Source organism: Podarcis erhardii (genome assembly GCF_964252035.2).
Source record: "Podarcis erhardii genome assembly, chromosome: 12".
NCBI lineage: Eukaryota > Metazoa > Chordata > Lepidosauria > Squamata > Lacertidae > Podarcis > Podarcis erhardii.
In genome coordinates, this window is record NC_138513.1 from 20,059,283 (window position 1) to 20,085,274 (window position 25,992).

Consider the following 25,992-nt stretch of genomic DNA (forward strand, 5'->3'; position numbering starts at 1 on the left):
ATAATAGGGTATCCCTGTGAAACACCTGGCACTAGCGTTAGGGAAGAGATCCAATAGAGATGCAATAGAAGAAGGGCTGTGCTTCTTCAACAGAACAGCAGACAGCATCACACCATGTACCTTTATACTTGTCCCTTAAGGAAAATGAATTTTGTGTTGCCAGAAATATACATTGAATGTTCCTAGGTTTTCATCTCCACTCTCCAAGTTTTGTATCTGTTGGTGCATTGATTAGTTGCTACTGTATTTCAGAGGCATTCATCCAGTGCTGCCTCTGATACATGATTTTACAACACCAGTATGTTTACACCAGAGAAAACAACCTCTAGAAATAATTATTAAAGGTTTTTTTAAAACAACAACAACAACAACAACAACAACAACAACACGACAAATCTGTTTTTTATCATCTGCAAAAACAATGAGTCTTGTGGTACTTAAAACACAAACTTTTTTTGGTGAAGGGTAGACTTATACCTTAATGAATATGTTAGTCTTTAAGGCACCACAAGACTCTTCGAGATTTTTACTGCAACAGATTAACACAGCTGCCACTCTGGAAATTATGTAACAGGAACCCGATGCAGTGGCGTAGCGTGGGCTGTCAGCACCCGGGGCAAGGCAAGTAATTTGCGCCCCCTAACCCATGGATTTTAGTAGGGGCAGAGAGCTGCTAGTGCAAGCGGCCCCCCCCATGTTGCACCAGGTGCGGCCGGCCCCCCTGCACCCCCCACGCTACGCCACTGCTGGGCTCAACGGCTCCTTGGCGACGGCGCCTACATGCTCTTTCTTCCCTGGCGAGAGCCCCGCGTCCTAGCGGTGGCGGTGGCGTGTGTGTGGCTGGGCTGGCTCTGGGGATTTAATCCACCAGGAAAGCTGCTCTTCCTCACCTTGCCGCTGGGAGAGCAGGCTCCGTCTGCTGCACGCTGCCCCCCTTTGCCTCCTCCTCCTCCACCGCCTCCTCCTTCCCTTCCCCGCCCTCTCCTCTTTCCCCTCCCCTCCCCCCGGCGGGCTCAGCACTCAGGGAGCCGCCGCTAGTAGAGGCAGCAGCCGTGGCAGCGGCAGCACAGCCACCTCCACTCCACTCTCCCAAGCAGCAGCAGCGAGGCTTCTCTTTTCCCCGCGCTCTCCCGGAGCTGCCTCTTTTCTTTCCTTTTTTCCCTTTCTCCAAGGCTTTTCGCTTTCTCTCCTTAATTGATTCCCCCTCCACACCGCAGCGTTTCCTGGCTGCTTCCCCCCCCTTCCCCTCTCTCTCCTCCTCGCTCTGCTTGCCTTGCCCTGCCCTGCCTGAGGGCGCCCTGAGGAGACTCCGCTCTCCTTTTTGACCAGGCGAGGTGGAAAAAAGGGGGAAAAGTCTCTTCCAGCCCCCTCGCCAGACTCCCTGCTGGGCTCGGCTCGCTACCCAGAAAGCCAGTGGAGAGAGAGCCGCAATTACCATAAAGCTCCTCTCTCTCCGCTTCGCCAAGCTGTTAAAGCCCCGGCAGCAGCGGCAACGGCAGCAGCAGGCGCAGCCAGACCCACGCCAGCCCGCCCGCCCGGCTTCCTCTCCTTTTTTCACCCGCGGCAGAAGGCTTCGCTCTCCCCCTTCCGCGACCTTCTCGCCAAGCCGAGCGAGCGCAGGCTCCCTAACCCGTGGTTTTTAGTAGGGGCGGAGAGCTGCTAGTGCGAGCGCCCCCCCCGATGTTGTGCCTGGTGTGGCCGGCCCCCCTGCACCCCCCACGCTACGCCACTGACCCGATGCAAAGGATTTTAAAATAATAATTATTAAAAACTATATTACAAAGTCACAAAAAATGCATTTAAAAATCCTGGATTAATTTCATATACTGCCAAGTAACTGTGTATAATGTGAAAGTCCACAAAATTCAACACAGGAAAAACTCATTAATGGCTGATGTATGGTCCCTGGACTGGTTTGCACAAAGTTCAGGAGCCACATAAAAGTGACCTTCAGCAATCAATGCTCTGCACATATTATTAAATAAGTAGAATAACTACTGCAAAATCAATCCAGTAGTTTCTGGACGCTGGTAACAATATGCGGTTCTTCAGGTATCACATACCTAAGATCTGTAGCTTCAAGGACAAGGCTTCCATTAGAAGCAATCTTCTGAGTACACAGAACGTCACCATCATTACTAGAAAATCTTTCTAGTTCCTAATATGGAACACCAATACATAGCTGCTTCAAAGAAAAGCACAAGCCACAGAGAGCCATGGGAGTCACAATGGAGATGAAAACAGTCAAGGCTGCTTTGCTCCAAGTTTCTCCAGCAGTGCAGAACATGCAACTCACAGCCAATGTTCAGTACACACACATACACCTTAGTAAAAAAAGAGTAGTGCGGGAATTAATGCAGTGCATTTACTGTTAGTGGAGAAATGTGATTCAGTTTGCATTTAAAGGTGAACTTATCTAACTTGCACTTTAAATAATAACAAAACTGAAACAAAAGCCATCCTTTGAAATTCTCCAAATATTGCAGTGCAGTTCCCCAGCTGTACAAAAATTAAAATACTAAGATATATGTTCATAAAAAGGGACATATTAGTGAAAATAACATACACTATTAGGGAAAACCACTTTGCAAAAATGCTAATGAATGTATTCGGAGAAATCTGCAGTAAAATGCTGATGACTTTTCATGAGGATAAAAAAAAAAAACACCACAAACTGAGATTGAAAAGTGGAGAACTGAATTTAAGACTGGAAAAATGAGAAATTGAGAGAAACTGAAATGGAAAGATATGTCCACCCTCAATTACATTACATTTCCATTGCATTCCACACGCAATATCTAGCAAAACAGATTGGACGGTGTGAAAATAAGTTGATAAGTTGTTCTTGTATAAGAACATTATCTTGAGATTGTGTACAGTGACTGGGAGGGACTGCATGCACAGCTCTTCTGAAATGAGAACATCGTAGCGCTGCCAATGTTGACTTTGTTTTTTCAAGCAGGTTGGACTATAGTGTGGGAAATAATGGAACTGGCAACCAAGAAAAGGATGAATAATACAACTATAATCTACTAGATATTAAATTCTTTGTTTTGCTTACCTTTAACAATCCAATTTCAGGGGAATTAAATGGCCAAAACCAGAAGCGCAATGTGCATATCCCCAGACTGGATGGGAAGTACTGGGTGGTAACTATTCTTGCTCTGTCCCCTTTTTGTTGAGTAGATGAATTGACATACAAAAAATTGTTCCCATTACCTTCAAGAAAACAAAAGAAATCCTGTTAGTATTAATGTTTTAAAACAAAAGGAAATATTTCTCTTAGGGTGTCAGATGCAAGACGTTATCCTGTTAAACTCTTAAGCGTGTTATTATATTCACAATCAGTCCTTCAATGTATTCTTGTAGTTGAATGAGTGGGGATTTTTGATCCATCTGCTTGATAATGCAGATCCAAGGAATAGAAGTTTTGGATTAATTTGAAATACAATTGTGACATTACGTACTACCAGAGTGACTAGGGATTTTATCTTTATGAATCTAGCAGCAGAGACTTAGTGCTTATTCATACAACTATCTATGGGAAAAGCTGATTTCTAAATAAATAAGTAGATGACGGACATTTTGCTGCCTGAAAGGATGGTGCCCTCCCCCAATTAAACGTAGAGAAGCAAACCACACAAGCAGTTGAATCTTCACTGGTGATGGAACAGCATCTTCCACCACACCTGAGGGCAGCAGGCTAGCTTAGGAGGAGAATGGCAGGCCTCATGGCACACACAACAGACAGGAATAGCTGGGGCGGGGGGCTCAAGAGAAGCAGCTGGAGGCTGTTATCATTGGTTTCCTCACATCCCAGCATCCAAGGCTGGCCTGGGGGGGGGCGGGGGGCGGAGATGACAACAGGAACAACCACCCATGGCCCACACAATGGGGGACACACCTCTACTCAATTGGTGAGGCTCTTTACCTCTCTACCTCCTTTCTTCCTACAGCAAAGGAGAAAGGGAGAGTGGGACACAGATAGCCCTACCACTGAAGCAAATGAAAAAAATGGAAGTGGCACAGGAGGAAAGGCTACCACCACTATCACCATGAAGAGGAGCAGTGGCAGTAGAGGCAGGAGGAAATGAAGGAAAGCCCCCCCCCCAGTGTGATTTACTCCAGATCCTGAACCCCTCTAAGGATGACCCAAACACCATCTTTTACCTGGGTGACCATGACCCTTTCTCTGATTGTGGCACTGCCCTTAGGAATGCCCTCCGGAATTGTGCTAGTAAATTCAGAGGACCATTTCATCACAGTCTAATCAACTGTGGCAAAAAAATATTACCATGGACTGCGGTAGGAAAGATCACTAGATTATTGTGCCAATCATTTCTGAGACAAGTGAGTTGTGGTAAACATTGTGGTTTCCTTATGGGTCTAGAAAGCAGGAATGGCGCTTAAAATGTTTATATTTTCTAAAGACAAATCAAATGTTCCAGAAGGCTGTGAGGTTTTTGGGGACTGCTGTTTAATTACATAATTGTTTGGTATAGGAGTCAGTTATGTTTGGCAGTGGCAGTGTGTCCAGTTTCTGTGAAAAGAAAACCACTGCTGTTAGACCTGCTTAGATTGTCAATTATATAGCATAATGAATGAAGGGGTATATAATGAATATTTGATAATTTTACTTATACAGATTATAATAACGACAGAAATACTCCACAGCCTTTTCGTCTCTACTTTAATAGTTAAATATTTTCCCTCTGTTTTCTAATAAAAAGGGGGGAAATACAGAGCCAAATAACGCTTCCAAAAGTTTCTGTTTGATAATTATTTATGTACAACTGCAAAACATGGTAATACTAAGGGCGTTCAATACAGAGACATATAGATCGTCTCCACAATGGCATTTTTTAATTCTTCAAAATATTGTTAGGTTTATTAAGCCCCTCTTGTTTCTTCAAATTCCTCATCCTTATCTTTAATTAGAACAATAAGTTTGCATCCGGTACTCAGTCTGTATGGAGTCATGCTGATGGTATTCCTCTGCAGGAAAAGAAATGCAAACAAACCTATTAAGACTTTGAGATTAGTTCAAAAGAATGCGCTACCTAAGGAAGTTCTAACAAGTGCACTTCATTAGAAGCTAAAGCATCCTTAGACTATCTCTCTCTCACTTCTGTGTGGGATAATAGAAACCATCCACTTTGCAAACCCAGGCACAGCGGGCCACCGGGGAGGCGGTTGGAGGTGTAGAAGCAGCAAAAATGACATGACACCGGCTTGGGATTGAAATGGCTACAACTTTTATTGATTCCTGATGCAAGTCAGCTTTGGCATAGGCAATGGGTATGTATCCAGAATCAGCCAACCTGGTTTCTGGCAGATAACTTTATCAGGGTTGATCTTGGGGTTAAGGATCCTCCTGTGACACAAATTTAATAGGGTTATGCTCACTTCTCACTGCCTATCCTGGGCTATGAGTAGATACCCTAAAAAGATACCACTGGACAACTGTCACAAAGAAGGGTGAAGAACACTTTGAACTCCCTGAAGCAGGTTATCTAATGGTTTTTCATTCCCTTATTCCAGGTTGAGGAAAGTTTTTCAGTCATAGCACCAAACTGCTTTCTGGGCAACTTTCTGCAGACCACATTCCAGTGGTGGGCAGGGTCAGAAGCAAAGGGGGTGAGGGTAAATTTCCCCTTTGTACAGTAGGTTAGTTTCTTCATATTCAGTCCTCTATTCAGGTAAGGAAGAAGCATGTTCAGAGTTCAAGGAAGGCAGAAGCACTCAAGAAGGGTGCAAAGCAAAGCTGGTGAAGGGTATGGTCTGAAGATAGTTCTGAAGGTAGGATAAGAGAGGCTAGAAAGGATGAATTTGGCCCCTGATCCTAAGCTTCCCCATCTCTACCTTATTTAAAGAGTTCCAGTACACAACTGTCTAAGAACAAAACACCACTGGCTGTGCAATATTAGTGATCCCCATATTGTGCCATGGGGCAAGTAGCTGTCTTGGAAAGAGTGTAGAGAGAAACTGGGAAACTGGCATGGGGGGAAGTACTAAAGCTATTGTACTGTACAGTACTGAAACACCAGTCTAATCACTTTTCCTGGCTAATGTTAATATTATTATTATTTAATTTTTAAAAAAACCCTCACAAGATCCTGATTGCAAGTTTCCACGTGATGTGTCATTTGACTTTTTGTCTTCATTTGTCAGGTATCTTTACTAAGTACATAAACATCACCTTCCTGGAGCAAATCAACGGCACATTTAATCCAGATCTGACAATTTTAGTGGGTTTATGTGAAGGGGCCTAACAAGAGGCCATTTGGCTACAACTTCTAGTCTAGTCAATAGAAAGGTTTGAAATTGTTTTTGGAAGCTCAAGGAAGAGTGATGTGTGGGGCTGCTTGGAAACCCTGAGTAAATGGGATGCCCCACCCTGCCTTGCACTGTTGAGGGAACTGGAGCAGGGCCTCAGAGTTCAAGCAAAGCAGAAACACTCGAGAAGGACCCAAAATTTATCCTAAAAATTTGCAATGGATAAGGAGTCTATAATTGAAGCTCTGTTGGTCTATAGAAAAAAAGGCAAAACATTCTTTATAACATATATGATTAGTAATGTAGGTACAGTGGTACCTCAGGTTAAGTATTTAATTTGTTCCGGAGGTCCGTTCTTAACCTGAAACTGTTCTTAACCTGAAGCACCACTTTAGCTAATGGGGCCTCCAGCTGCTGCCACACAGCCAGAGCATGATTTCTGTTCTCATCCTGAAGCAAAGTTCTTAACCCAAGGTAATATTTCTGGGTTAGCGGAGTCTGTATCCTGAAGCGTATGTAACCTGAAGCGTATGTAACCCGAGGTACCACTGTATACAGCAAGGTTGGACTTCCCTTACATGCAAAGACAAAAACAACAGTAGGTCCAACGGTCAAGAAGACAGTTTCTGCACATGTTCTAGAGCAAAGTGAGGAGCGGATGGGGCTCACCAACCTGGGAAGATAGCCCATCTAGGAGAAAGGAAACTGTGTCCTAAACCTCAACAACCTTGCAGGATATCTTTGGGAGAAGAAAAGGCTAAGGAGTATACCCTACACAAATCAGGAGTAGAGTCCTTAAGATGATTGCATGGTGCCTTGTGTGCCTCCTTCCAGCAACTCCTGCAGCCAAGCTGGTGCCAAACATATTGCTCTGCTTTCCTTTGTACCACATCAGTGAGGCCGAGAGGGGGGTCCTGTTGTCTGGAAAGCCCAGGACCTCCATACACACTGCCCGGGCTTTTGCCCTGGGGAGGTCACTTCCGTGCTGCTTATGCATCCCCAGAGACGAACTCCATTGTCTCTCAAGACAGACGGATGCCAGCAACAACAAATATTTCTAGTATCGCCACAATTGTCCCCACAGCTAGAACTTTTTGTCATCCACAGTAAACTCAAAAATAATAGCTCTATTCAGGCAAGAGCATAGTACACAGAAAATGTGAAGGGCAGTTCAGTGGCAGTCCTTACCTCCTTCTTTCATTCAGCGAAAGGTCTTTCTCTAGAGCTTATGTGCATTTGGCTCTGTACCTGACTTGAACACACAGAGGTTGGGGAGACCTGCTACTGTAATCCTGTTCTGCCTTTCTAGGTATTTAGTGAGCCTTGTCACTATCTTTCTATGGAGAGAGTTTCACACATTCAGCTGAGAGCCATGTGGTATGTAATCAAGAGATGATCAAATGATGCATGTGTGAATCAGCTGGACTCAGCTGAATTCTTTTTCAATGACAGCTATAGCCATTAAAGCAAAATACTTCCTTCATCATGCTTGTGTGATGACCCATGGAAGTATTTAGAAAATCCATTAGACAACTTGCACAAATAAACCTACTACAACAGAAGATTGGATGCGCCAGTTGCCACTGTAGTCAACAATTGTTACACTATTTGTTGCTCTTAATTCTTCATCAAAATAGGCCTAGAAGGGGGAAAGTTTACAAGCACTACTTTAATTAACAGGTTTTTTTATTTTAAAAAATGCAGGCAAATGTACAGAAGGCATATTTAATCTACCAGAACAGTATTTTCTCCCAAGGATTTCTGATTAATTAGTATCTTTATGTATTATTTAGCAGCCCATTCTTAAGAGATGAATAAATAAATGCACCCAACCATAGCAGAGCATCGGGAATGCTATCACCAGGGCTGCATTGAAAAGAACAACCTATAAAATTATACTGTCTGTTGTGAACTAGAGCAATGATGAAAATAGCTGATAACTGGCCACGTCAGGCTGTCTTATTTTATTCCCGTTCAGGCAGCACTGTCAGGCAAAATCCAATGCACTCTGTTTTCCCCATTTGTCTTCTGTGGTGTCTTATTTATGCTTGCATTGTCACCAAAGAAAACAAAACATCCATTGGCATTTTCTGATTAGTTCCTGGTAGCATTTGCTCGCCGTGGTTTGCCTCCTTCCACAGCACACAAAATTGATTTCGTGTCCACCACGGACCTGGCTCATTCAGCAAATGGCTTGAGGATATCTGTTTCAGGAATAACAGCTTTCAATCATTTCCCCAAAACAGCGTATTACCTGGTGTGTGATCCTTGAGTGGACCTCCTGGTTCTATGACAGCTTTGCTGTGAATGTCCCAGTCAAATTCATCTTCAGGATCTTGTGTAAATCCACACACAGCAGTCCAGTCGTGGCCTTGTGTTTCAAAGTTACAGCTTCCTGGGACGGTGGTATATTGGCCTGGTGACACAAAGAAAACCACATTTATTTATTATCGTTGAAGCTTCCATTCAAGCCAAGGATGGTGCTTTGATAGCCCAACAATCATTGGGTCTTGTGCCTGCATGGTTTAATTCCACACCATGGGGGGTAGGATGGGGGAAATGGGTCACAAGTGGACAGTCCCATCTACCTGTCAAACTGGTCCAGTTCTCCATCCTTGATTTATTTATTTACTTGTAATAATACAAGTCTGTTCACAAAGTGGTTTACAACTATTTGAAAATACAAAGGACTTCCTCTCCCCATATGAACCAACCTGGACCCTGCAATAATAATGTGAGGCCCTTCTTCATGTGCCTCCTTTGTGAGAGGTCAGGAGGGCAGCAACATAAGAACAGGCCTTTTCTGTAGTGGCTTCCCACTTGTGGAATGCTCTCCCCAGGGAAGCTCATCTGGTACCTTTATTACATATCTGTAGATGCCAGGCAAAAACATTCCTCTTCTCCCAGGTCTTTGGCTAATGAAATCTATGGCCTTTTAAACTGTGCGTTATTGCTTTTGTTTGTTACTATGCTGTGTATTATTATTATTTTTATATTGAAAATTACCTTGTGATAATTAGATGAAGGGCGGTATAGAAAATAAATCAATTGATTAATTAAATAAATAAAAATGATAGCAATCCATACAAACTAAAATAATTCAACAAAAATAGTAAAAAATAACATTTGAAACTTTATGAAAAGCCAAAGAAAGAAGTCACCACGAGTCTCCAGAAGCTCAGCCGAATGCAAGAGTCTTACCTGCTTACAAAAGGAGACTACAGAGAGACACATCAGTTCAGATGGAGGTCAAAAATGATGATTACATTTTTCAAAATAATGATAGTACAACTTTGTTAACTGGTGCAACTTTCATCGGCAGAAATCCAAATTTACATATGTTAAGATGATAAATGACCTCCCTGCAAAGAAGTATTGCTGCTTTGGGGGGAAACACTCAGGTTTTCCAGATGGTGAGAGAGATATATAAGCAGGTCTTTGCATAGGCAAAGCAGAAATATGTGCCAGCTTAAATAGTAAGAAGAAAACTAATGTTTGGACCTTCACCCAAAAAGGCAGACTTGAGAGAAACCAAATATTTCACACATGTGACTTTGGATTCTCTTGGGCATTTCCCTAGCCTGGCTGTGACCTAGTAACAAGGTATAATCATTGTGGGTGGCTTTGGCTGCAATCCTAAACACACAGGGAGTAAGCACCATTAAACTTCTGAGTAGAGGACTGCACTGTTATTGGGTGCCATGGAGGGAAGTTAACATACGAAAGGACCTATGGCAGTAGCCAGATTTGGATCAGGTGCATCTGCACTGTTGGAAGTATAAGATTCCTTATACACGTGTGAGAATTCAAACCAGTTGGATTCTCATTCACTTGTTGTTGTTTTGACAAGAATGTGAATCTTTCCTCCTGCTATCTTGATCCTTCTTCACTGACTGACTTATTTAGTTCAGTTTTAGAGTATTCTTTCTTTTCTCTGAATCCATTTATTCTTGCATCAGCTGTTGGAAACTAGATTCCATTTCATTGGATGCATCCTGTGCTGGCAGGCATTTGTACATGCAGGGTCTGTTTTTGTGTCTCTGATATGGGGGCTGTTGCTGCTGGTGAGTAGATGTTGACAGCGATGCATTTGCTGCAAAACTCTCCCACTTTTATGTATGCTTTTTAAAACACACACACATACACACACACACACACACACACACACACACACACACAAGGATAGGAGGTCCTGTCTGTAGGGTTCCCAGAAGCACCACTCTGGCCCTTGGCTTAATTCCACAAGAGTCTTAGTGTTATTTGGCACTTCAAACACTGTGGACCTGCTCTTGCTCTTAGGGCTGTCCCTCTGGGAATGGATTGCTGGGCAAGTGAGAACAAGGGAAAGGTAGAGAAGGAATGAGGCAGCCGAGAGAGGGAACCTTAAGGCAACCTTGCCGGGCCTCAGATTCTGCTCACCATCAGCTATAGCCCCCGAGGGACATTTCCTGTGGGTGAACAGCCCTTCAAAGGAAAAAAAGTAAAACAAAAATAATGAATGTATAGCTTGATAAAATAGAGCTACTTGCAGGACAACACACTCGCTTGTCTATTAAGGAGCAAGTGCTCGCATATATCAGGCATCGGACGAAATAATTTCTCTATTTAGACACTGGAAATGGATTTCGGGAAAATGTGTGATGCATGAAAGCACCTTAGATCAAAATGTGGGATGCAGTGCTAAAGGCTCAAATGTTTTCTGTGTATTTTGTTCATTCTTGTAACTGAAAAAGTTTAAAGAGCTAACTTAAATTTGAAAAGACTTTAATTTAAATTGATTTTCCCCCCTTTGGTATCTGAAAAACTCTCGATTTCCCCACTTTTTATTATGTGACTATAAATGAATCTGGTCTTCAATTACACACCAGCTTGCCTGAGCAAAAGAAATCAATCTAAATAGGTGGGATTACTTTTGGTATCTTCAACAACCAACAATGCAATAGAATACTCTAGCACTCTTGTAGAAAGGAAACAACAGAGATTTATTCAGCATTCCAGATCAATGCAAAACCATAAAGCATAGTAATTGCAGTAGTACTTGTTAAATGTATTCCTAACCGAATGAACAGGGCAGTATTACTCTTGGCTAAATGGGATTGTTGACTCTGCTCAGACCTGAATGGAGGAGATGCCAGGTGAACGCTATTGACATAGCTTGTTGCCATGCCACCCAGGTAGTCACCAGGGTGCTACTTCAGCCCTGAGAGGCACAGTTCTTCTATAAGTGTCAGAAAATCAAGAGCCACAATTTGGAGCTACTGGGAGCAAGCAGAGGTTAAAGTGCCCTTCTCACACAATGCCAGCAGTGTCAGAGCTACTTCCATATAGTGAAGTCCCATACTGCAGGAGAGGGCATGTGACTAATACAGAATGGCCTCCCCCCCCCCCAACCCAACTGGCACCCCAGGCATGGGGAAAGGTTCACATGAGTGACCTCTACTCGGCACCAGGGGACTGAACTGGGAGCTTCTGGCAGCAGAGCCCAGGCGCTTTATTCACTTTATTCATCAGGGCAGCTATCAAGCAGTGGGAGTTATTGCAATCATTTATGCTGTGCTGCAGTGCCACCAAACAAGACCACATGAACCAACAGGGCCTTTTAGGAATACCAAAAAAGCAACAAACAAACAGGTCCTGTAAAGCATGTCTACTATGTCAGTATCTAGGTCTTTGCTGGGGACCAGATATGGGATTGCTTCTTCCTTTGAATCAGTGTCAGACTCACTATCAGGGTCTATGACAAATCCAAGTTCCAGCGCTCTTTATCAGATGCACTGAGCACCTCCCGTATTGTGCATCTGATGAAGTAGGCTCTTGCCTCCCAAAGCTCACGGCATGATAAATGTGTCTCCCAGGTGTCACAAAACTCTGCAAATTCTGCTGCAACAGACTAATGCGGCCACTCTTTTATCATCTCTGTCTACCGCGGAAATGGATGAGACTTTGAAATGCTTTAAATGTTGTGCCTTGCCATTTCATCACTACTAAAAAGATCACCTGGCTACAATAATTCAATCACAATATCTTGCCAGTGTAATTCAGCTTGCATTGTTTACAATAAATACTTAAGAGCAGTATGTGCTGGGTCGATGAAGTCAGCTGCCTGTTTGCACCTTCTTGACATCCTTTTCTTTTTGATGTAAACCAAATCTATTTACAGGTGACGGGGAAAGGACTGTTCCATTTGTCTCTAAAATTGCTTTCATTTCAATATGCCAAGGCATTTGACTAGATGGTTCATCAGCACCGAGGCCTGCTATTAATAAAACCCATGCATAATTGAATGCCGTTCAGCAAAATTGAAAGTGCTTTCAAGGTACGCATGCAGTTTCCCTACATCACTACCACTGCTGATTTTTAAGGGGCATAACAACTGTGGGAGACTGTCTGACTGGAAGGCAGAAGAAAATATTTTAAAGTTCAAATGGTTAAAAAGGAAACACTGGGGGCTTCCTGACAGGAGTTTATTGTGTAATCCTTGTTGCTTGTGCATGTACGTTTTCTGCACCATCCACACCAGGTCATCATCATCTAAGTATCAACCCATTGTTTTTCTTAATTTAATCTGGATTTATCAGTTCTACGGAAAATTGATAATAAAATATGCAGTTATTTCTGATGCAGGAGCTCCTTAACATGTAGCCATTTCAGTGGTTAACCACTATTTCTGCTTCCTCTTCACCTGAGCACATCCCAACCATTTTGTTTATGGCAGGCCACTGAGACCAAACTGAAATGGACTGGTGCATTTAAGACAGGTTTACATAGCAAAATAATGATACAGCCAGTCTTGGTCAGTTTATTCAGAGGTTAAAGGGAAAAGGGAATATAATTTATATCTCTATCTCTATCTATCTATCTATCTATCTATCATCTATCTATCTATCTAACAAAAGGCTGGAGTGCTGGACATCAATTCTATGCATGGCTAGACATGACCATGGTAATCACCATGGTTAAACCAAAAGAAATAAGAAACAAAACTATAAACCACAGATACAGCATATTATCTTATTTAATTCTACTTTATAAATACCTACTCAGGAATTAGAATCAAGCATGAAAGACCAACTAATTGTTCCCAAAGCCAACAATCACGACTTGTTGTTCACATGATATATCAGCCAAACCAACAAGGCATAACCTCCTACCAATATAATGAACCACACCAAACCATTTTTTAAAAATCTCATTCTCTACCTCTAAATCATGTATTTCTTTTTAAAACCACAGAATAATTCGGAAATGGGGTGCAGCAGAATTCTGGACATCTACATGCCAAATGATGCATACTGCAGATTCATCCATTTCTAGTTCATTCTTTTTTGACCTCTTACCATTAGCACTGCAAGAATAGCTGCTGTGAGATCAGAATATACAAAACTCTGTGAAGATTTACACCCACTGTCATGCTAGACAGTATAAATGCATTCACTGAGTAGGAGAGGGGTACATGATTTACCAACCTGGAGAAACGGAAGGTACAAAAGGCCAAGTGAACCAGTCCAATTATATACATGCTTACCCAGAAGTAAGAAATGTATTTAATTTTTTTAAAAGAAATGAATTGGCAAAGTTTTTAAAATATTAGCATTATATAGCATATTTTTCTTCTACATCACTTTGTTTAATATGGGTCACTTACCGACATTTGGGTGGGCAGTTGTGGTCGGGCATGGCACCCTGGGAGTGGAAAAGTCCTTTCGCCCTTGCAGCCAGACGTTGGGATCCTCCTCAGCCAGGTGTGGGGGATGATGGCATAGCCCGCCAGAATTCTGAATATTTTAGCCAATCAGAGCCTGGTGGGGGGCAGGGCTTGGGTGGCAGACCAGAGTGAACAAGTGTTCACTCTGGTCCACTGCTGGAGGATAAAAGCTGGCTGTGCTTGTGCCATCTTGTCTAGCAGATAAAGCCCTGAGTGGAATCTTTAGTTTATTTTTGGGTGCGAGGTGACATGGTGCACCACCCCGACCCCAAGCTCATGCAACTTCTCAAGATACAACCCCTAAAGGTGTCTCAGTGGAAGTTCTGTCCTGAAGCCAAGTGGGGAGCAGATGGAACTTCCAACTGCGGCCTGGGGAGGGCCACTTCAGTTGACTTTCCTAGGCTTATTCCCAGGAAAGTGGTCATAGGATTGCAGCCTCTTTGGTGTAGCAAATGTATCCAGATATAAGAAGAAGAAAAAGTCAAGGGGAACCAGCTCAGAAGCAACATGTTCATAACAATCCTGTCCTGAGTAGCTATTTTATAGCACTTAAGCTTAAAAAAAAGCAGCTTACATTAATGCAGAGAGATAGAAGTACTTACTGCAATCAGCTTCATCAGACAAGTCTTTGCAGTCAGCTTTGTAGTCACAAACAAGGTGAGATTCAATGCACTTCTTGTTCCAACATACGAAGTCGGTAACAGTAGGGCACACCCCAGAATCTTCTCCAACTGGAACCAACAGGACAGCTAAATCAATACTTTAAATCAAAGAATGACCTTTTTGATTTGTTTACCCATTGTGCACCATCACTTTAGTGATTTTCTGCTTCCAACAGATGTTATTCAAACCCGCTCACTTTTAATGATGGCTTGTACCTGCCTAGACTGCTCTATTGCCCATATTCAGAGCTTAATGGATGAGAAGCTTTAAGCAGACTGAAATTCAATTCAGCATGAGGACAACACTTCATTTGGCTTGTTTGGTCTCCAGATGCATGGGGGGTATGATAACATTCATTGCCAGTAAAGACAAAAATACATAGAACAAAGGCAGCAATGACGAAAAGCCCAATATGCATACACAAACTCGGACATAGAGTTCCTCCTGTTTCCCAAAGGCACCGCCTCCACCATTGCATCATGAGTTTTCAAGATTATGGAGTTCTCAGTGCCATTTAACATCCCTTGAAGGACAGCCAAATTTAAATAACAATCTGACACACAGCTGTGAGGCATTTGCGAGCTTTTTTGCGGAGAAGGTCCTGTTGCTCCGCCATGACCTCCCTGCCAATTTGGATACAATAAAGGAACTGGAGGCCCCTCGACTGTCCTCGGGTCCAGTATTGGACCACTTTGACCGGATATCTCCAGCCGATGTGGACAGACTCCTCCGAGCTGGAAAGCCCACCACCCCTGTCTTCCCCGCTGTCCCCGGAGATTTCCCTATGGGCAGGAAATCTCTCTTTTGCCAACTCCAGCTCCTGTATAGTTGAGGAAAGGTGGGGGCAGGAGGAAAATAAAGCTTAGGACACACACAAACACCCAGCAAGGTAGTCTCCTGGTTGCTCAAACTAGCAAGCAAATATAATCAGTTAAAATAATTGAGCAGAAAGTTAAATGCAAGTACTGCATTCCAGTTAGTCTGTTGAACAAACCCTACTTTTGTATTACACTTATGCTATATCTTGAAAGAAAAACTTTAAATAAAACATGCTTGGTAATAAAAAAATGGGATTATGGTGATGATGATAATGATGATGATGATGATGATGATGATATGCTGACTGGGGTGTACAAGAAATTTTAAACCCATTGCACACTGAAATACTGTAATACTGAATACTGAAGGCAAGAAAAAAAATGGCCTATCATAAAATCTGACTCAGATATACATATCTCAATATCTTCATTTGTTTATCGTGAAGGTCTGAAGGGATTTCAAAGTGTGCTTGGTTTAACACACTAAGAAAACGTCGCAGGATCAGCCAGAATTTCCAATCCTGGGGAATTTCCCAAGCATGTTCAACCTAATGCACTTAGAAGCTTTGGCAAACTGCTGTGCTATACATGTAAAAGTCTGAGAGGAGCCCAAGTACCCAGAGAAGTTGGTGGCTGAACTTGCATGTGCACCCCTGCTCCCATGCATGTTCAGGCAGATGCCTGAATGAGGCTATAATATACCTGCAAACAAGTTTAAAAGACTCACTTTGAAATCAACTGATAGCTCAAGATTACACCCGACAACCTCCTCCCTCTCCAACCCAAAAGCCATGATGGAGGATAATATTGAAGGATCACGTACAGTTAGTCATAAAGGCCAGCCGGGGCAGGGGGCATGAAAGGACATAATAAAGACACCTAAAGCCAACTTGGAGTGCGCTGCTAGGAAAAAGTGCAGCCGACTTTTATCCTCCTTTCCTGGCCATAATAGGCCATTTCCCATTTGAATTTTGCAGGTGACTCCTGACCACTCCTGTGGTCAGCAGAGGAGCTGACATCATCCACTGGCTGTGCAGGAAGCCAATAGACAGTCCCTCCCCCAGATTCCAGGTGATCACACTCTTTTTTTTAATAATAATTTTTATTAATTTTCCAATTTTAAAATAAAACAACAACAACATACAGACATCAACAAAAACAAACACACACACAAAATATCATTTCTTAACCTCATTTTCATAATCTCCTTTCTCGGACTTCCCCATACCTCCTCCTTTTTGCATCCTTGTTTTACAATTTTTCAGCAACCCTTTTTACCAATTAAATTAAGACTTATTATCTTTCTCGATTTCACCTTAAATCATCAAACAATTTCAGCTGTAATTCTGCATCTTCCTTCCCCTTGACATTTTAGCACTCCTCAATTTTATAACAGTCCTTAAGATATACTTTAAACTTCTTCCAATCTTCCTCCACCGTCTCCTTCTCTTGGTCACGGATTCTGCCGGTCATTTCTGCCAGTCCCATAAAGTCAATCACTTTCGTCTGCCATTCTTCCAGTGTGGGTAGTTCTTGTGTCTTCCAATACTTTGCTAGAAGAATCCTTGCTGCTGTAGTGGCGTACATAAAAAAAGTCTTATCCTTCCTTGACACCCAGGTGATCACACTCGGCTACAATCACCACTTCTGGTGAATTCAGGTATGTGGTTCTTCTAACAAACGTCAGCGAGCCAAGGCACCCCACAAGCATATTGACTGAGCCATAGAACACACATCACACCTATCGAAGTGCACAACATGAGGCTACATCACCCTGTTCATAAAACTTAAGCATTCACAAGAGAGAACTTGGTGCTGGATAAATGGTTGAAAGAGCGATGTGTATCCAAAGTGAGCCAGCAAAGTGGAAATGCTTCATTGCTAACAATTGTATTAAGATATTCTGCTTCTGGGCTGAAGATACAAACATACCAGGAATGCCAACCAGTGGCGTAGCGTGGGGGGTGCAAGGGGGGCCGGCCGCACCGGGCGCAACATCTGGGGGGGCGCACTCGCCGCCTCCGGAGTTGCCGAAGATCCTCGGGCGCAGAGTTTAACTCTGAGCTGCCTGTGATGTGGAGGGCACGACTGTTCCGCGGGGGGCGTGGTGTGGATCTGTACCGTTTGCCGCTTTGATCTGGCGCCTTTTGCGGAGAGCACAAGACGGGCACGTCGCTTTGCGGGAGCCGGGGAGAGGAACCTGGTTCAGTCCCGCGGGGCGCGCTTCTCTTGCGAGCCCCCCCCCAGCCGCCTCCCGCTGCCCACGCTGCGCTTCTCCCCCCCTGCCCCTTCTCCTCGCTGTCAGCAGCCGTCTGTGTCTGATTTGAGAGGAGAACGGAGGCGAGGCGAGGCGGCTGCAGCCAGTGACCCCCCTCCACCTCCCACCCCGGGGCTACCAGAAGCCCCCCTCGGCTTCAGCTGGGGACAGAGAGCGCGCCTGCTCTTCCCTGCGGGCCGCTGCCCCATTGGAAGGGCGGCGGAGGAGCTGCAAGCTGGGGTGCGCGCCATGAGCCTCAGCCTTGGGGTTCAGGGGCCAGTGGTGGAAGCAGGGCCAGTGGTGGAAGTGCGGCGCTTTCCCCGGGTTGCTGGGCGCGGGGAGCCCTCGGGGCGCGGGAAGAGGCAGCGCTCCTGGCTGCAGGTCCAAGGCCCGGCTGCTGCCCGCCTCTCGCGGCAGGAGGGAGTTGCGCTGCCGCCGCCGCCTGCAAGGAGCCAGCCACTCGCTGCCCGCAAGGCTACTCTCTGGCTGGCCTGCCAGCTGGGCTCATCCTCCTTGCCAGCGCAGGCAGCGGGCTCTGCTCCCGGGGGACCTCCCGGGGGAGCGCAGCAAAGGGGCGCCCTTCTCAGCCTCCCCAGCAAAGGGCCACAAGCAAAGGGCACGTCCCGGCGCCGTGGTCGTGCCCTTTGCTCCGCTGCAAGCCACGCTGCCGCTCGCCTTCGCCTTTCACAACAGCCCCGCAGGGTAACCCAGGCTGCGAGGTCAACCCAGCGAGAACTCTCCGAGGCTTCTCTCGGGCCCCAGACCAGCCCTCCAGCGCCGCCATGGCCGGTCTCTTGAGTCCATTGCCAGGCCACGGAGGGCCAGCAGCCAAGCCTGACAAGCGCAGAATATAGAGGCTTGGTAGGGGGGCGCCACGGCGTGGGGCGCAAATTACTTGCCTTGCCCCGGGTTAGGGGGCGCAAATTACTTCCCTTGCCCCGGGTGCTGACAACCCACGCTACGCCGCTGATGCCAACTGTACTACTACGACTGGAGATGTAAGGACAAGGCAACACACAAATATAAGCAACAGAGGAGAAGATGGTACCTCAAGTGTGGGATCCTGGAACACACTTGAATCCCAACCTCAGCACTCCAAGATGGGCAATGAATTCAAATGAATAGAGGACATTTTCCTCTTTCAATGTGGAGAAATTAATCTTTGGCTTTACTTGTGGACTGTATGAAATGACAATATGAACTATCCAAGTTTAGGGGTTACTTACATTAAATACAAAAGCAACAGCAGGCAAGAGCAATTGCCTTCATGCTTCCCAGAGCTATTTCCCTAATATACACATGTGTTGGTTAGAGAACTGCATTACAAAATTCAGAGAAGTTCCAGAGAAGTTTAGTTGTATTTCAGTTTGTGCGAATGTTTCTTTAACTGTGAATTTGCGATTTAAACCAAGCTTCTCCCCCGTGCCTACTAAATGCAAGGTATCCCTTTACCAGTTTTTCAGCCCTTGGCTGAATGTTGACATTTCATTAAGGAAGGAAGGAAATGGTTTTCACTCAGAATAGTGTTTGTCATAATTAGGAGCATTTCTTCATTTTAAATTCAGGATACTTTTACAAAAACAAGATAAACTGAACAAACTAAAAAGGATGCCGGAGAAAAAAATAAAATAAAATTTGTTTCCCCAAATATAATTCAACTAGTTTACTCTGAACCAGCCAAGAGTAACATGCTGGAGTAACAGAAAGCGCAATGACAAAGAAATCTAATGAAGCGGTATAGCACTTGCATGCATTCCCTGTTTTTGCCTGCTGTGCTTTCCAAGTGTCCTTGCAAGGTAAACTATGGGGAGCTGTTGAACTATAGAGGAATGCCAAGGCACTGAAAGAGCTGCACAAGCTGTGGACGGCCAACCCCTTAGTTCAATCCCATCATTGTTTGACTCATATTGCAACCTGCATATATTTACAGTGGTACCTCAGGTTACATACGCTTCAGGTTACAGACGCTTCAGGTTACTCCGCTAACCCAGAAATAGTACCTTGGGTTAAGAACTTTGCTTCAGGATGAGAACAGAAATCGTGCTCCGGCAGCACAGCAGCAGCGGGAGGCCCCATTAGCTAAAGTGGTGCTTCAGGTTAAGAACAGTTTCAGGTTAAGAACGGACCTCCGGAACGAGTTAAGTACTTAACCCGAGGTACCACTGTATTTGGAGAGAGGGCTCTGTCCCCTGCTTACTCTGCTTACCAGCTCCCCTCACATTCCCGAGACTTTCCCCTTCCTACCCTACGCAACTACCAATCCCCTTTTCACCTCCTCAAGTCTATTTTTTAACCCACTTCTCTCTTCTGTTATACTGCACTGCTTTCACCTTCACTCCTATGCCTGTGTCCCTCCTTCCTTTTGTGGAACCCCACTTCCACTTGCAACTACCCTATTGCAACAACCCCTTTCACCTTTAGTCGAATTATGGTGCCACCTTCCCCTCCTATTATGCAGCTCTGTTTGTACTTCTGTTTTCATCTTTACCTCCATTTCCATGCCGACTCTTCCAACCATTTTTGCAACCCCCCTTTTGCAACCCAATTTTCACCTTTATCCCTTTTCCTTCATTCTAGTAACTCCGCCACTCCCATTTCTGTGGCTCCTCCTCTCTTCTGTTCTGCAGTCCCCTTTGCACACACAAACCCATGATGATATCTGTTACTGTATCTTTAAGCTAAATAGACTTTAAAGAGCAAGCGTGTCATTAGCTTGTTCAGTTAGAGAAGGTTAAGTTCAGCTGATGGCTGTTGCGCATATATGGGTGTTTGCTTGTTGATGAAATATCCATTCTAAATTACTACACGGAAGCTGGATCTTCTTGTTTAAAACAACACAAGGTACTAGGAGTGAAATACATTGTGGGAAGTTACTGTGGGATATTTGCAGGCTCTTCATCCCTTATCTCTCTCACACAAGGCAGTCGAGGAATAGAAGAGGATGTTTGAGTACAGCAAGAATGGCATGAATAGCTTCTCTTTCATTTCTCCCAGCATTCCCTTCTTGCCGCCCCCCCACCCCCCATAATGCAAATAATTACTCTTAGTTTTAAAAAGTTATCCTTGGAATAACTGTGTGGCCTTTCTTGAAATTGCTAATTTCCCCCCTTGGTAAATGATAAATTATGATTTAATTCTATTCAATGCTTTTCTATAAAAGTTTTTTTCTTGGGGGGTGGTGGAAAACAAACTATAATTATGCCTCAAATACAAAATGAACAGTTGCGATCCTCTTGTGAGAAGCCTTGTGGGGAAATTATATATGCAAAACTTGCAAAAATATACTCCTGCCTGATGATCAATATAAAAAGCTGTAATATCAATGTCCTTCACTGCTATTGTGATGCATTTCATTTTCCTTACTGTTTGTTGTACGGATTCCTGAGATAATCTTAAGTGCTTTGAATGCATAGAGAGCAGCAGCAATGTATAAATGCTAAGTGCTGGGTGAAATTGGTAGGTGAATAGTTTTAGTAGGTTAAAATCTATTAGAATTTTTTTAATGGGCATATGGTATTTTATATGACATTTATAAAACAAACCATGTCTGTACAATCCTGGCCTGGGCTTTCTCCTTTCTCTGTTAATATGTGCTGCTCTCTCTTTTTTCTTGTCTTAGTAATCATGTCAGCCCCCTGCTGTGCCTTCTGCATTTATAATATACTATTGATGAGCAAGCCCTGAATAGTTTGTAACAGTCTGAAAAAATTTCACCCACAGCAAATGATCAATGACACTGGGGACAGATACCAAATGTAATCATGTTAGCACAAAGCATCACTCACAGTGGGAAGAATTGAAGTAGCCAACAGGAAAAAAAATTGCCAGCCATGCACAGGTGCTGTGATTCAGTGCATATGATAAAAATCAAAACTTATGAATCTTGGACCATGTCTGTGGCACACTCTCAAGAAGGATTATTATTATGATTAAATAGCTAGCCATGCAAATATTTTACCAGCTTTTAAATTATTGTGGTAGACATCAAAGTTAAAATTGGGAAGAGTTCTAAAAATACTTAACATATAAGTGCTGTCATGCTATGTTTTTGAGATAGCCATTGACACGCTACTTTCAAAACAGAGAACTTTTGAGTGTGGATGTGAATCAGGAGGTGAATAAAGTGTTGCAATGAAACAAAACAAAAAAATTCTGAAGGCAGGTATCTCTCTCCCTCTCCCTCTTTTTCTCTTGATGCTATATTGTTTCTTTGAAGGTTATGTTGTTTCTTTGAAGGTTATATTGTTTCTATGAATGCTGCTCCTGTGAATCCAAATGAAAACAAGGACGATCACTTTTAAGTATAAAAAGAAATTAAAGGGAGGAAAACAAACAAAAAAAAAGAAGGCTTTAATATTTTGTTTGCTTATTTAGGTTTTTTTTTAACCTGCATTTCTTTGAATTAGATGTACTGTGGACAATAGTTAATTAGCTGTAGCTCTTCCTATCTTAAGGAATAATGAGGAACTGTGTTCTGAAGATGCACAGCCTGTATTAAATGAAGGAGGAGGCAAAGAAGAGGAGGTGTGAATGTTAAATCACTAATAAAAAGGATGACTGATGAATGAACTCTTTCTCTGAGAGGAGAACTACTTAAAGGGAAAATGCCACATGCAGTAGATTATTGCACCAACAATTCCCTTCTTTAAAAGCCGTAAAGCGTTTAGTAACCAAACTGCCTTTGAATTCAGAGGGTAACCTTTTATCTAAAGGGATCTTACAGAAGAAAACATCCTTTGTGGGTTGTGCCCTCAGTGATTCCCCTTTCCACTTTTCTATAAAGGCAACTGCCATAGTTTATTAAACTGTTCAGGAACAGAAAGTGAGGAACTTGGAACTAAGGTCTTGGATCCATGGAATGAACAAAATGTATATTTATTTATTTAAGTACAAGTTCAGAAAGATTTCTTGGAAGTAGAATTCTATCAAAGAGCAATAAAGCTTAGCAGGATTCCTCAAAATACATTTGATAAGCACTTTCATTTTCAGGTATTTTTGTACTGGGGTGTTTTGCCAGTTGATTAGATATAGGAACAGCACCATACCATCAGTACCATGTGTGGCAATGGACAGCTGTTTCTGGGGAAAAGTTGATAAAGCATTTCCTCAGGCAGTAGCGAGAAGTCGTATCAAATAAGGTGTGCTATCAATTCAAAAATCTGTGGGGATTTTTACTCAGCCAGGGCTAATCAGAAGATTTGTGCTGATTCTGACATAAAACAAGCTTAACAAATTATATTGACTCTTAGAGAATTCTGCCTGTAGGTATTGGAGCCTTGGCAGGTGGATCCACACACAATTGGAAAGATTTGTTGGTGAAGACATTGAGATACAGATAATCCCAGCTGCGACCATAGATTTGTCATAAAGTCATAATATCTGAATCTGGCTTTCTACATTTCTGCGAATTTCTGTTTCTTGCTGTAGAGTAAATCACACCCCAAGAATGTGGTAGCAGACACTTGAGACAAAAAGGGCTAATGTTTGGGCATCCATGTGTGAGAATAATGCAGAGGAGATAGAACAGGAGGGGGCAAAGTGGTGGCCGCCATAGGTTTTGGACTACATTCCAATGGGTAGCAATGAGAGGAATTGTAGTCCACCGCACCTGGACGGCACCATGTTAGCTATTCCTGGGATAGAAGGTAAAGACACTGTCATAACCACCAAACAGCAAAATATAGCTGTTGTCAGGGAACTGCCATTGGCTCAGGAGGGAGAGCAAAAGCCGAATGGATTATAGAGAGCCTCAAGGGATCGGGGGAAGCAGCTCCTCTTCAACGGAGGAAAGTAAACACGACTCCAGTGGACAGGAGCTGCAGGAGTCGGAAGTGGCGAGGCGGTCCCAGGTGTGATGGCCTGGGATTCCGATTCAGAGGATGAACCAGAGGAATCCCAGCCTGCACAGGAGTCCCCGCCTCCAGGGCCGGCTGAACTGGGGCAAGGCCTAGATGCTGAAGAGCCTGCACCTGTGGCAGAGCACCAGGAGCTGGCCCCAGGTGAAACCCTTCAGGCCCCAGAGGGGCTTGAGGACTCAGTGGCTACAGGTGAGCCTCCTCCAGGGCCCAGTAACCCTTCGGCCTCTCCTGATCTGCAGAGGCTTAGGGCAGAGAGGCGAAGGGAACTGGTTGCTCCCAGGAGGAGTGCTCGCCTTAAGGCCAGAGGAGGCGGGGCTCCTGGGGGCCGGGACCGCCCCTGGCCTTAGAAGAGGATAAAAGCCCAGTCAGCCCGGTCCCAGGTTGCGGGAGCAACGTCGTTGTTGGCTTTGGACCTTCCTGTGTTCTTGATCCCTGCTTGACCTCCTGTTCCTGACCATCCGGTGCTCCTGTTCCCTGCTCGGCCTCCTGTTCCTGACCATCCGGTGTTCCTGTACCCTGCTCGGCCTCCTGTTCCAGTGTTCCTGTTCCCCGCCCGGCTCTCCGCCTCGGACCTCGCCCCTCTTCGTGTGGACTCAGACTACGCTCAAGGTACCTTTCCCCCGGGTCCAGCACAGTTTGCTCCCGCCACACCCACACTCCCCCTTCGTTGGGGTGCGTTCGGGAAGAGCCAGAGGCCATGGCTGACCAGGTGGCTGCGCTGGTGGCTTTGGCCCAGAAGAACCAGGCCTTGACTCACACCGTGCAGCAGCTCAGCGACGCGGTTACGGCACTTCAGCAGCGCTTGGAAGCCCTACCGGCTCCTGGGGCCGACGCCCCGGCTCCTGGCAAGTACCCAGTGGCTTTGCCCGAGAAATTTGATGGAGCCCCGGCCAGCTTTCCCATGTTCCTCGCCCAAGCCAAGCTGTATATTCAGGGGCGAGCCCGGAACTTCCCTGACGACCGCACCAAGGTGCACTTTTTGATTAGTTTGTTAAAGGACCCGGCTTGCCATGAGGGACATGTCCGGACCGTGCTGCAGCGCTTGCGTGAGCACCGTTTGTACGCAAAGCTCAGCAAGTGCGAGTTCCATCAGCGGACTGTGGACTTCCTTGGACACCGGCTCTCTCCAGATGGGGTGCAGATGGACCCTGGGAAGGTGGCAGCGGTTCGAGAATGGGCGGCACCCCGGAACCGCAAGGACCTACAGCGTTTCCTGGGGTTCGCCAACTACTACCGGACCTTCATCGCAGATTATGCTCATCGCACCACCCCGTTGACCCGGCTACTGCGCCCAAAGACGCCGTTTTCCTGGGACAAGGAGGCAGAGGAGGCGTTTCAGGGGTTGAAGGCCTGTTTCCAGAGGGCGCCAATCTTACAACATCCTGACCCCTCTCGACCCTTTGTGGTGGAGACCGACGCCTCCAGTACGGCTCTTGGTGCCGTCTTGTCTCAACAGAATGGACCTGAAGCGCCACTCTTACCCTGTGCCTTCTATTCCCGCCAGCTCCTACCAGCGGAGCGTAACTATACTGTGTGGGAGCGGGAACTACTGGCCATCAAGGTGGCCTTTGAGGTCTGGCGCCATCATCTTGAGGGGGCACGACATCCGGTGGAGGTGAGAACCGACCACCGGAACCTGGAGTACCTCCAGACCACCCGCAAGCTGAACCAAAGACAGATCCGGTGGGCGTTGTTCTTTTCCCGGTTCCAGTTCCGGATCCGCTACATCCCTAGCTCTCAGAACCAGAAGGCGGATGCCCTGTCCCGGAAACCTGAAGACAACTCAGACACGGTACAGCAAGCAGAACCCACCACGATCCTACCTCCAGCTGCATTCCTGGCCACCCAGGAGGTGGAGCCACTGCAGGCTCGGGTGCGGAAACAGCAGCGGGTCGACGCTTGGGCCCAGGAACGACTCCAGGAGCTGGCTGAAGGGTCCAGCCCACAGTATCCGGGGCTGGTCCTGCATCAGGGCCTTCTGCTGCACCACGGTCGTCTGTACATCCCGCCAGGGCCACTGCGGCTGGAGGTTCTCCGGATGGCCCATGATGCCCCAGCAGCGGGGCACTTTGGACGGTATCGGACCACCCATCTGGTCAGTCGTGAGTTTTGGTGGCCCCGCCTGAAGGCTGACGTGGCTCGATACGTTGCTGGTTGTGATGTCTGCCGGCGCGCCAAGGGCCCTACCGGGCGACCCCCGGCCTACTTCAGCCATTGCCAGTTCCACCGCGCCCTTGGCACACGGTTTCGTTGGACTTTGTAGTGGACTTACCCCCGTCTCATGGTTGTACCTGCCTCCTAGTTTTCTCCGACCATTTCACCAAGATGGTGCACTGCGCCCCCTGCCCATCTGTACCCACAGCCAAGGAAACCGCTCAGCTGTACCTTCAGCATGTCTTCCGCCTGCATGGCCTA

General features: G+C 45.2%; 1 protein-coding gene and 1 long non-coding RNA gene across 2 annotated transcripts in view; one reads left to right on the forward strand and one right to left on the reverse strand.

The window, feature by feature from the left end:
• Positions 1-25,992, reverse strand: part of MALRD1 (MAM and LDL receptor class A domain containing 1) — a 238,211-nt gene that overhangs the window by 71,181 nt on the left and 141,038 nt on the right. The window contains exons 31-33 of the mRNA XM_081881827.1: positions 14,584-14,712; positions 8,531-8,692; positions 3,062-3,219 (exon numbers count right to left, since the gene is read on the reverse strand). Of these exons, the coding sequence (XP_081737953.1) occupies positions 3,062-3,219; positions 8,531-8,692; positions 14,584-14,712 (449 nt within the window). The remainder of the gene's footprint in view (positions 1-3,061; positions 3,220-8,530; positions 8,693-14,583; positions 14,713-25,992) is intronic.
• Positions 5,108-25,992, forward strand: part of LOC309325795 — a 46,189-nt gene continuing 25,304 nt past the window's right edge. The window contains exon 1 of the long non-coding RNA XR_014150013.1: positions 5,108-5,298. This is a non-coding gene — a long non-coding RNA (uncharacterized lncRNA). The remainder of the gene's footprint in view (positions 5,299-25,992) is intronic.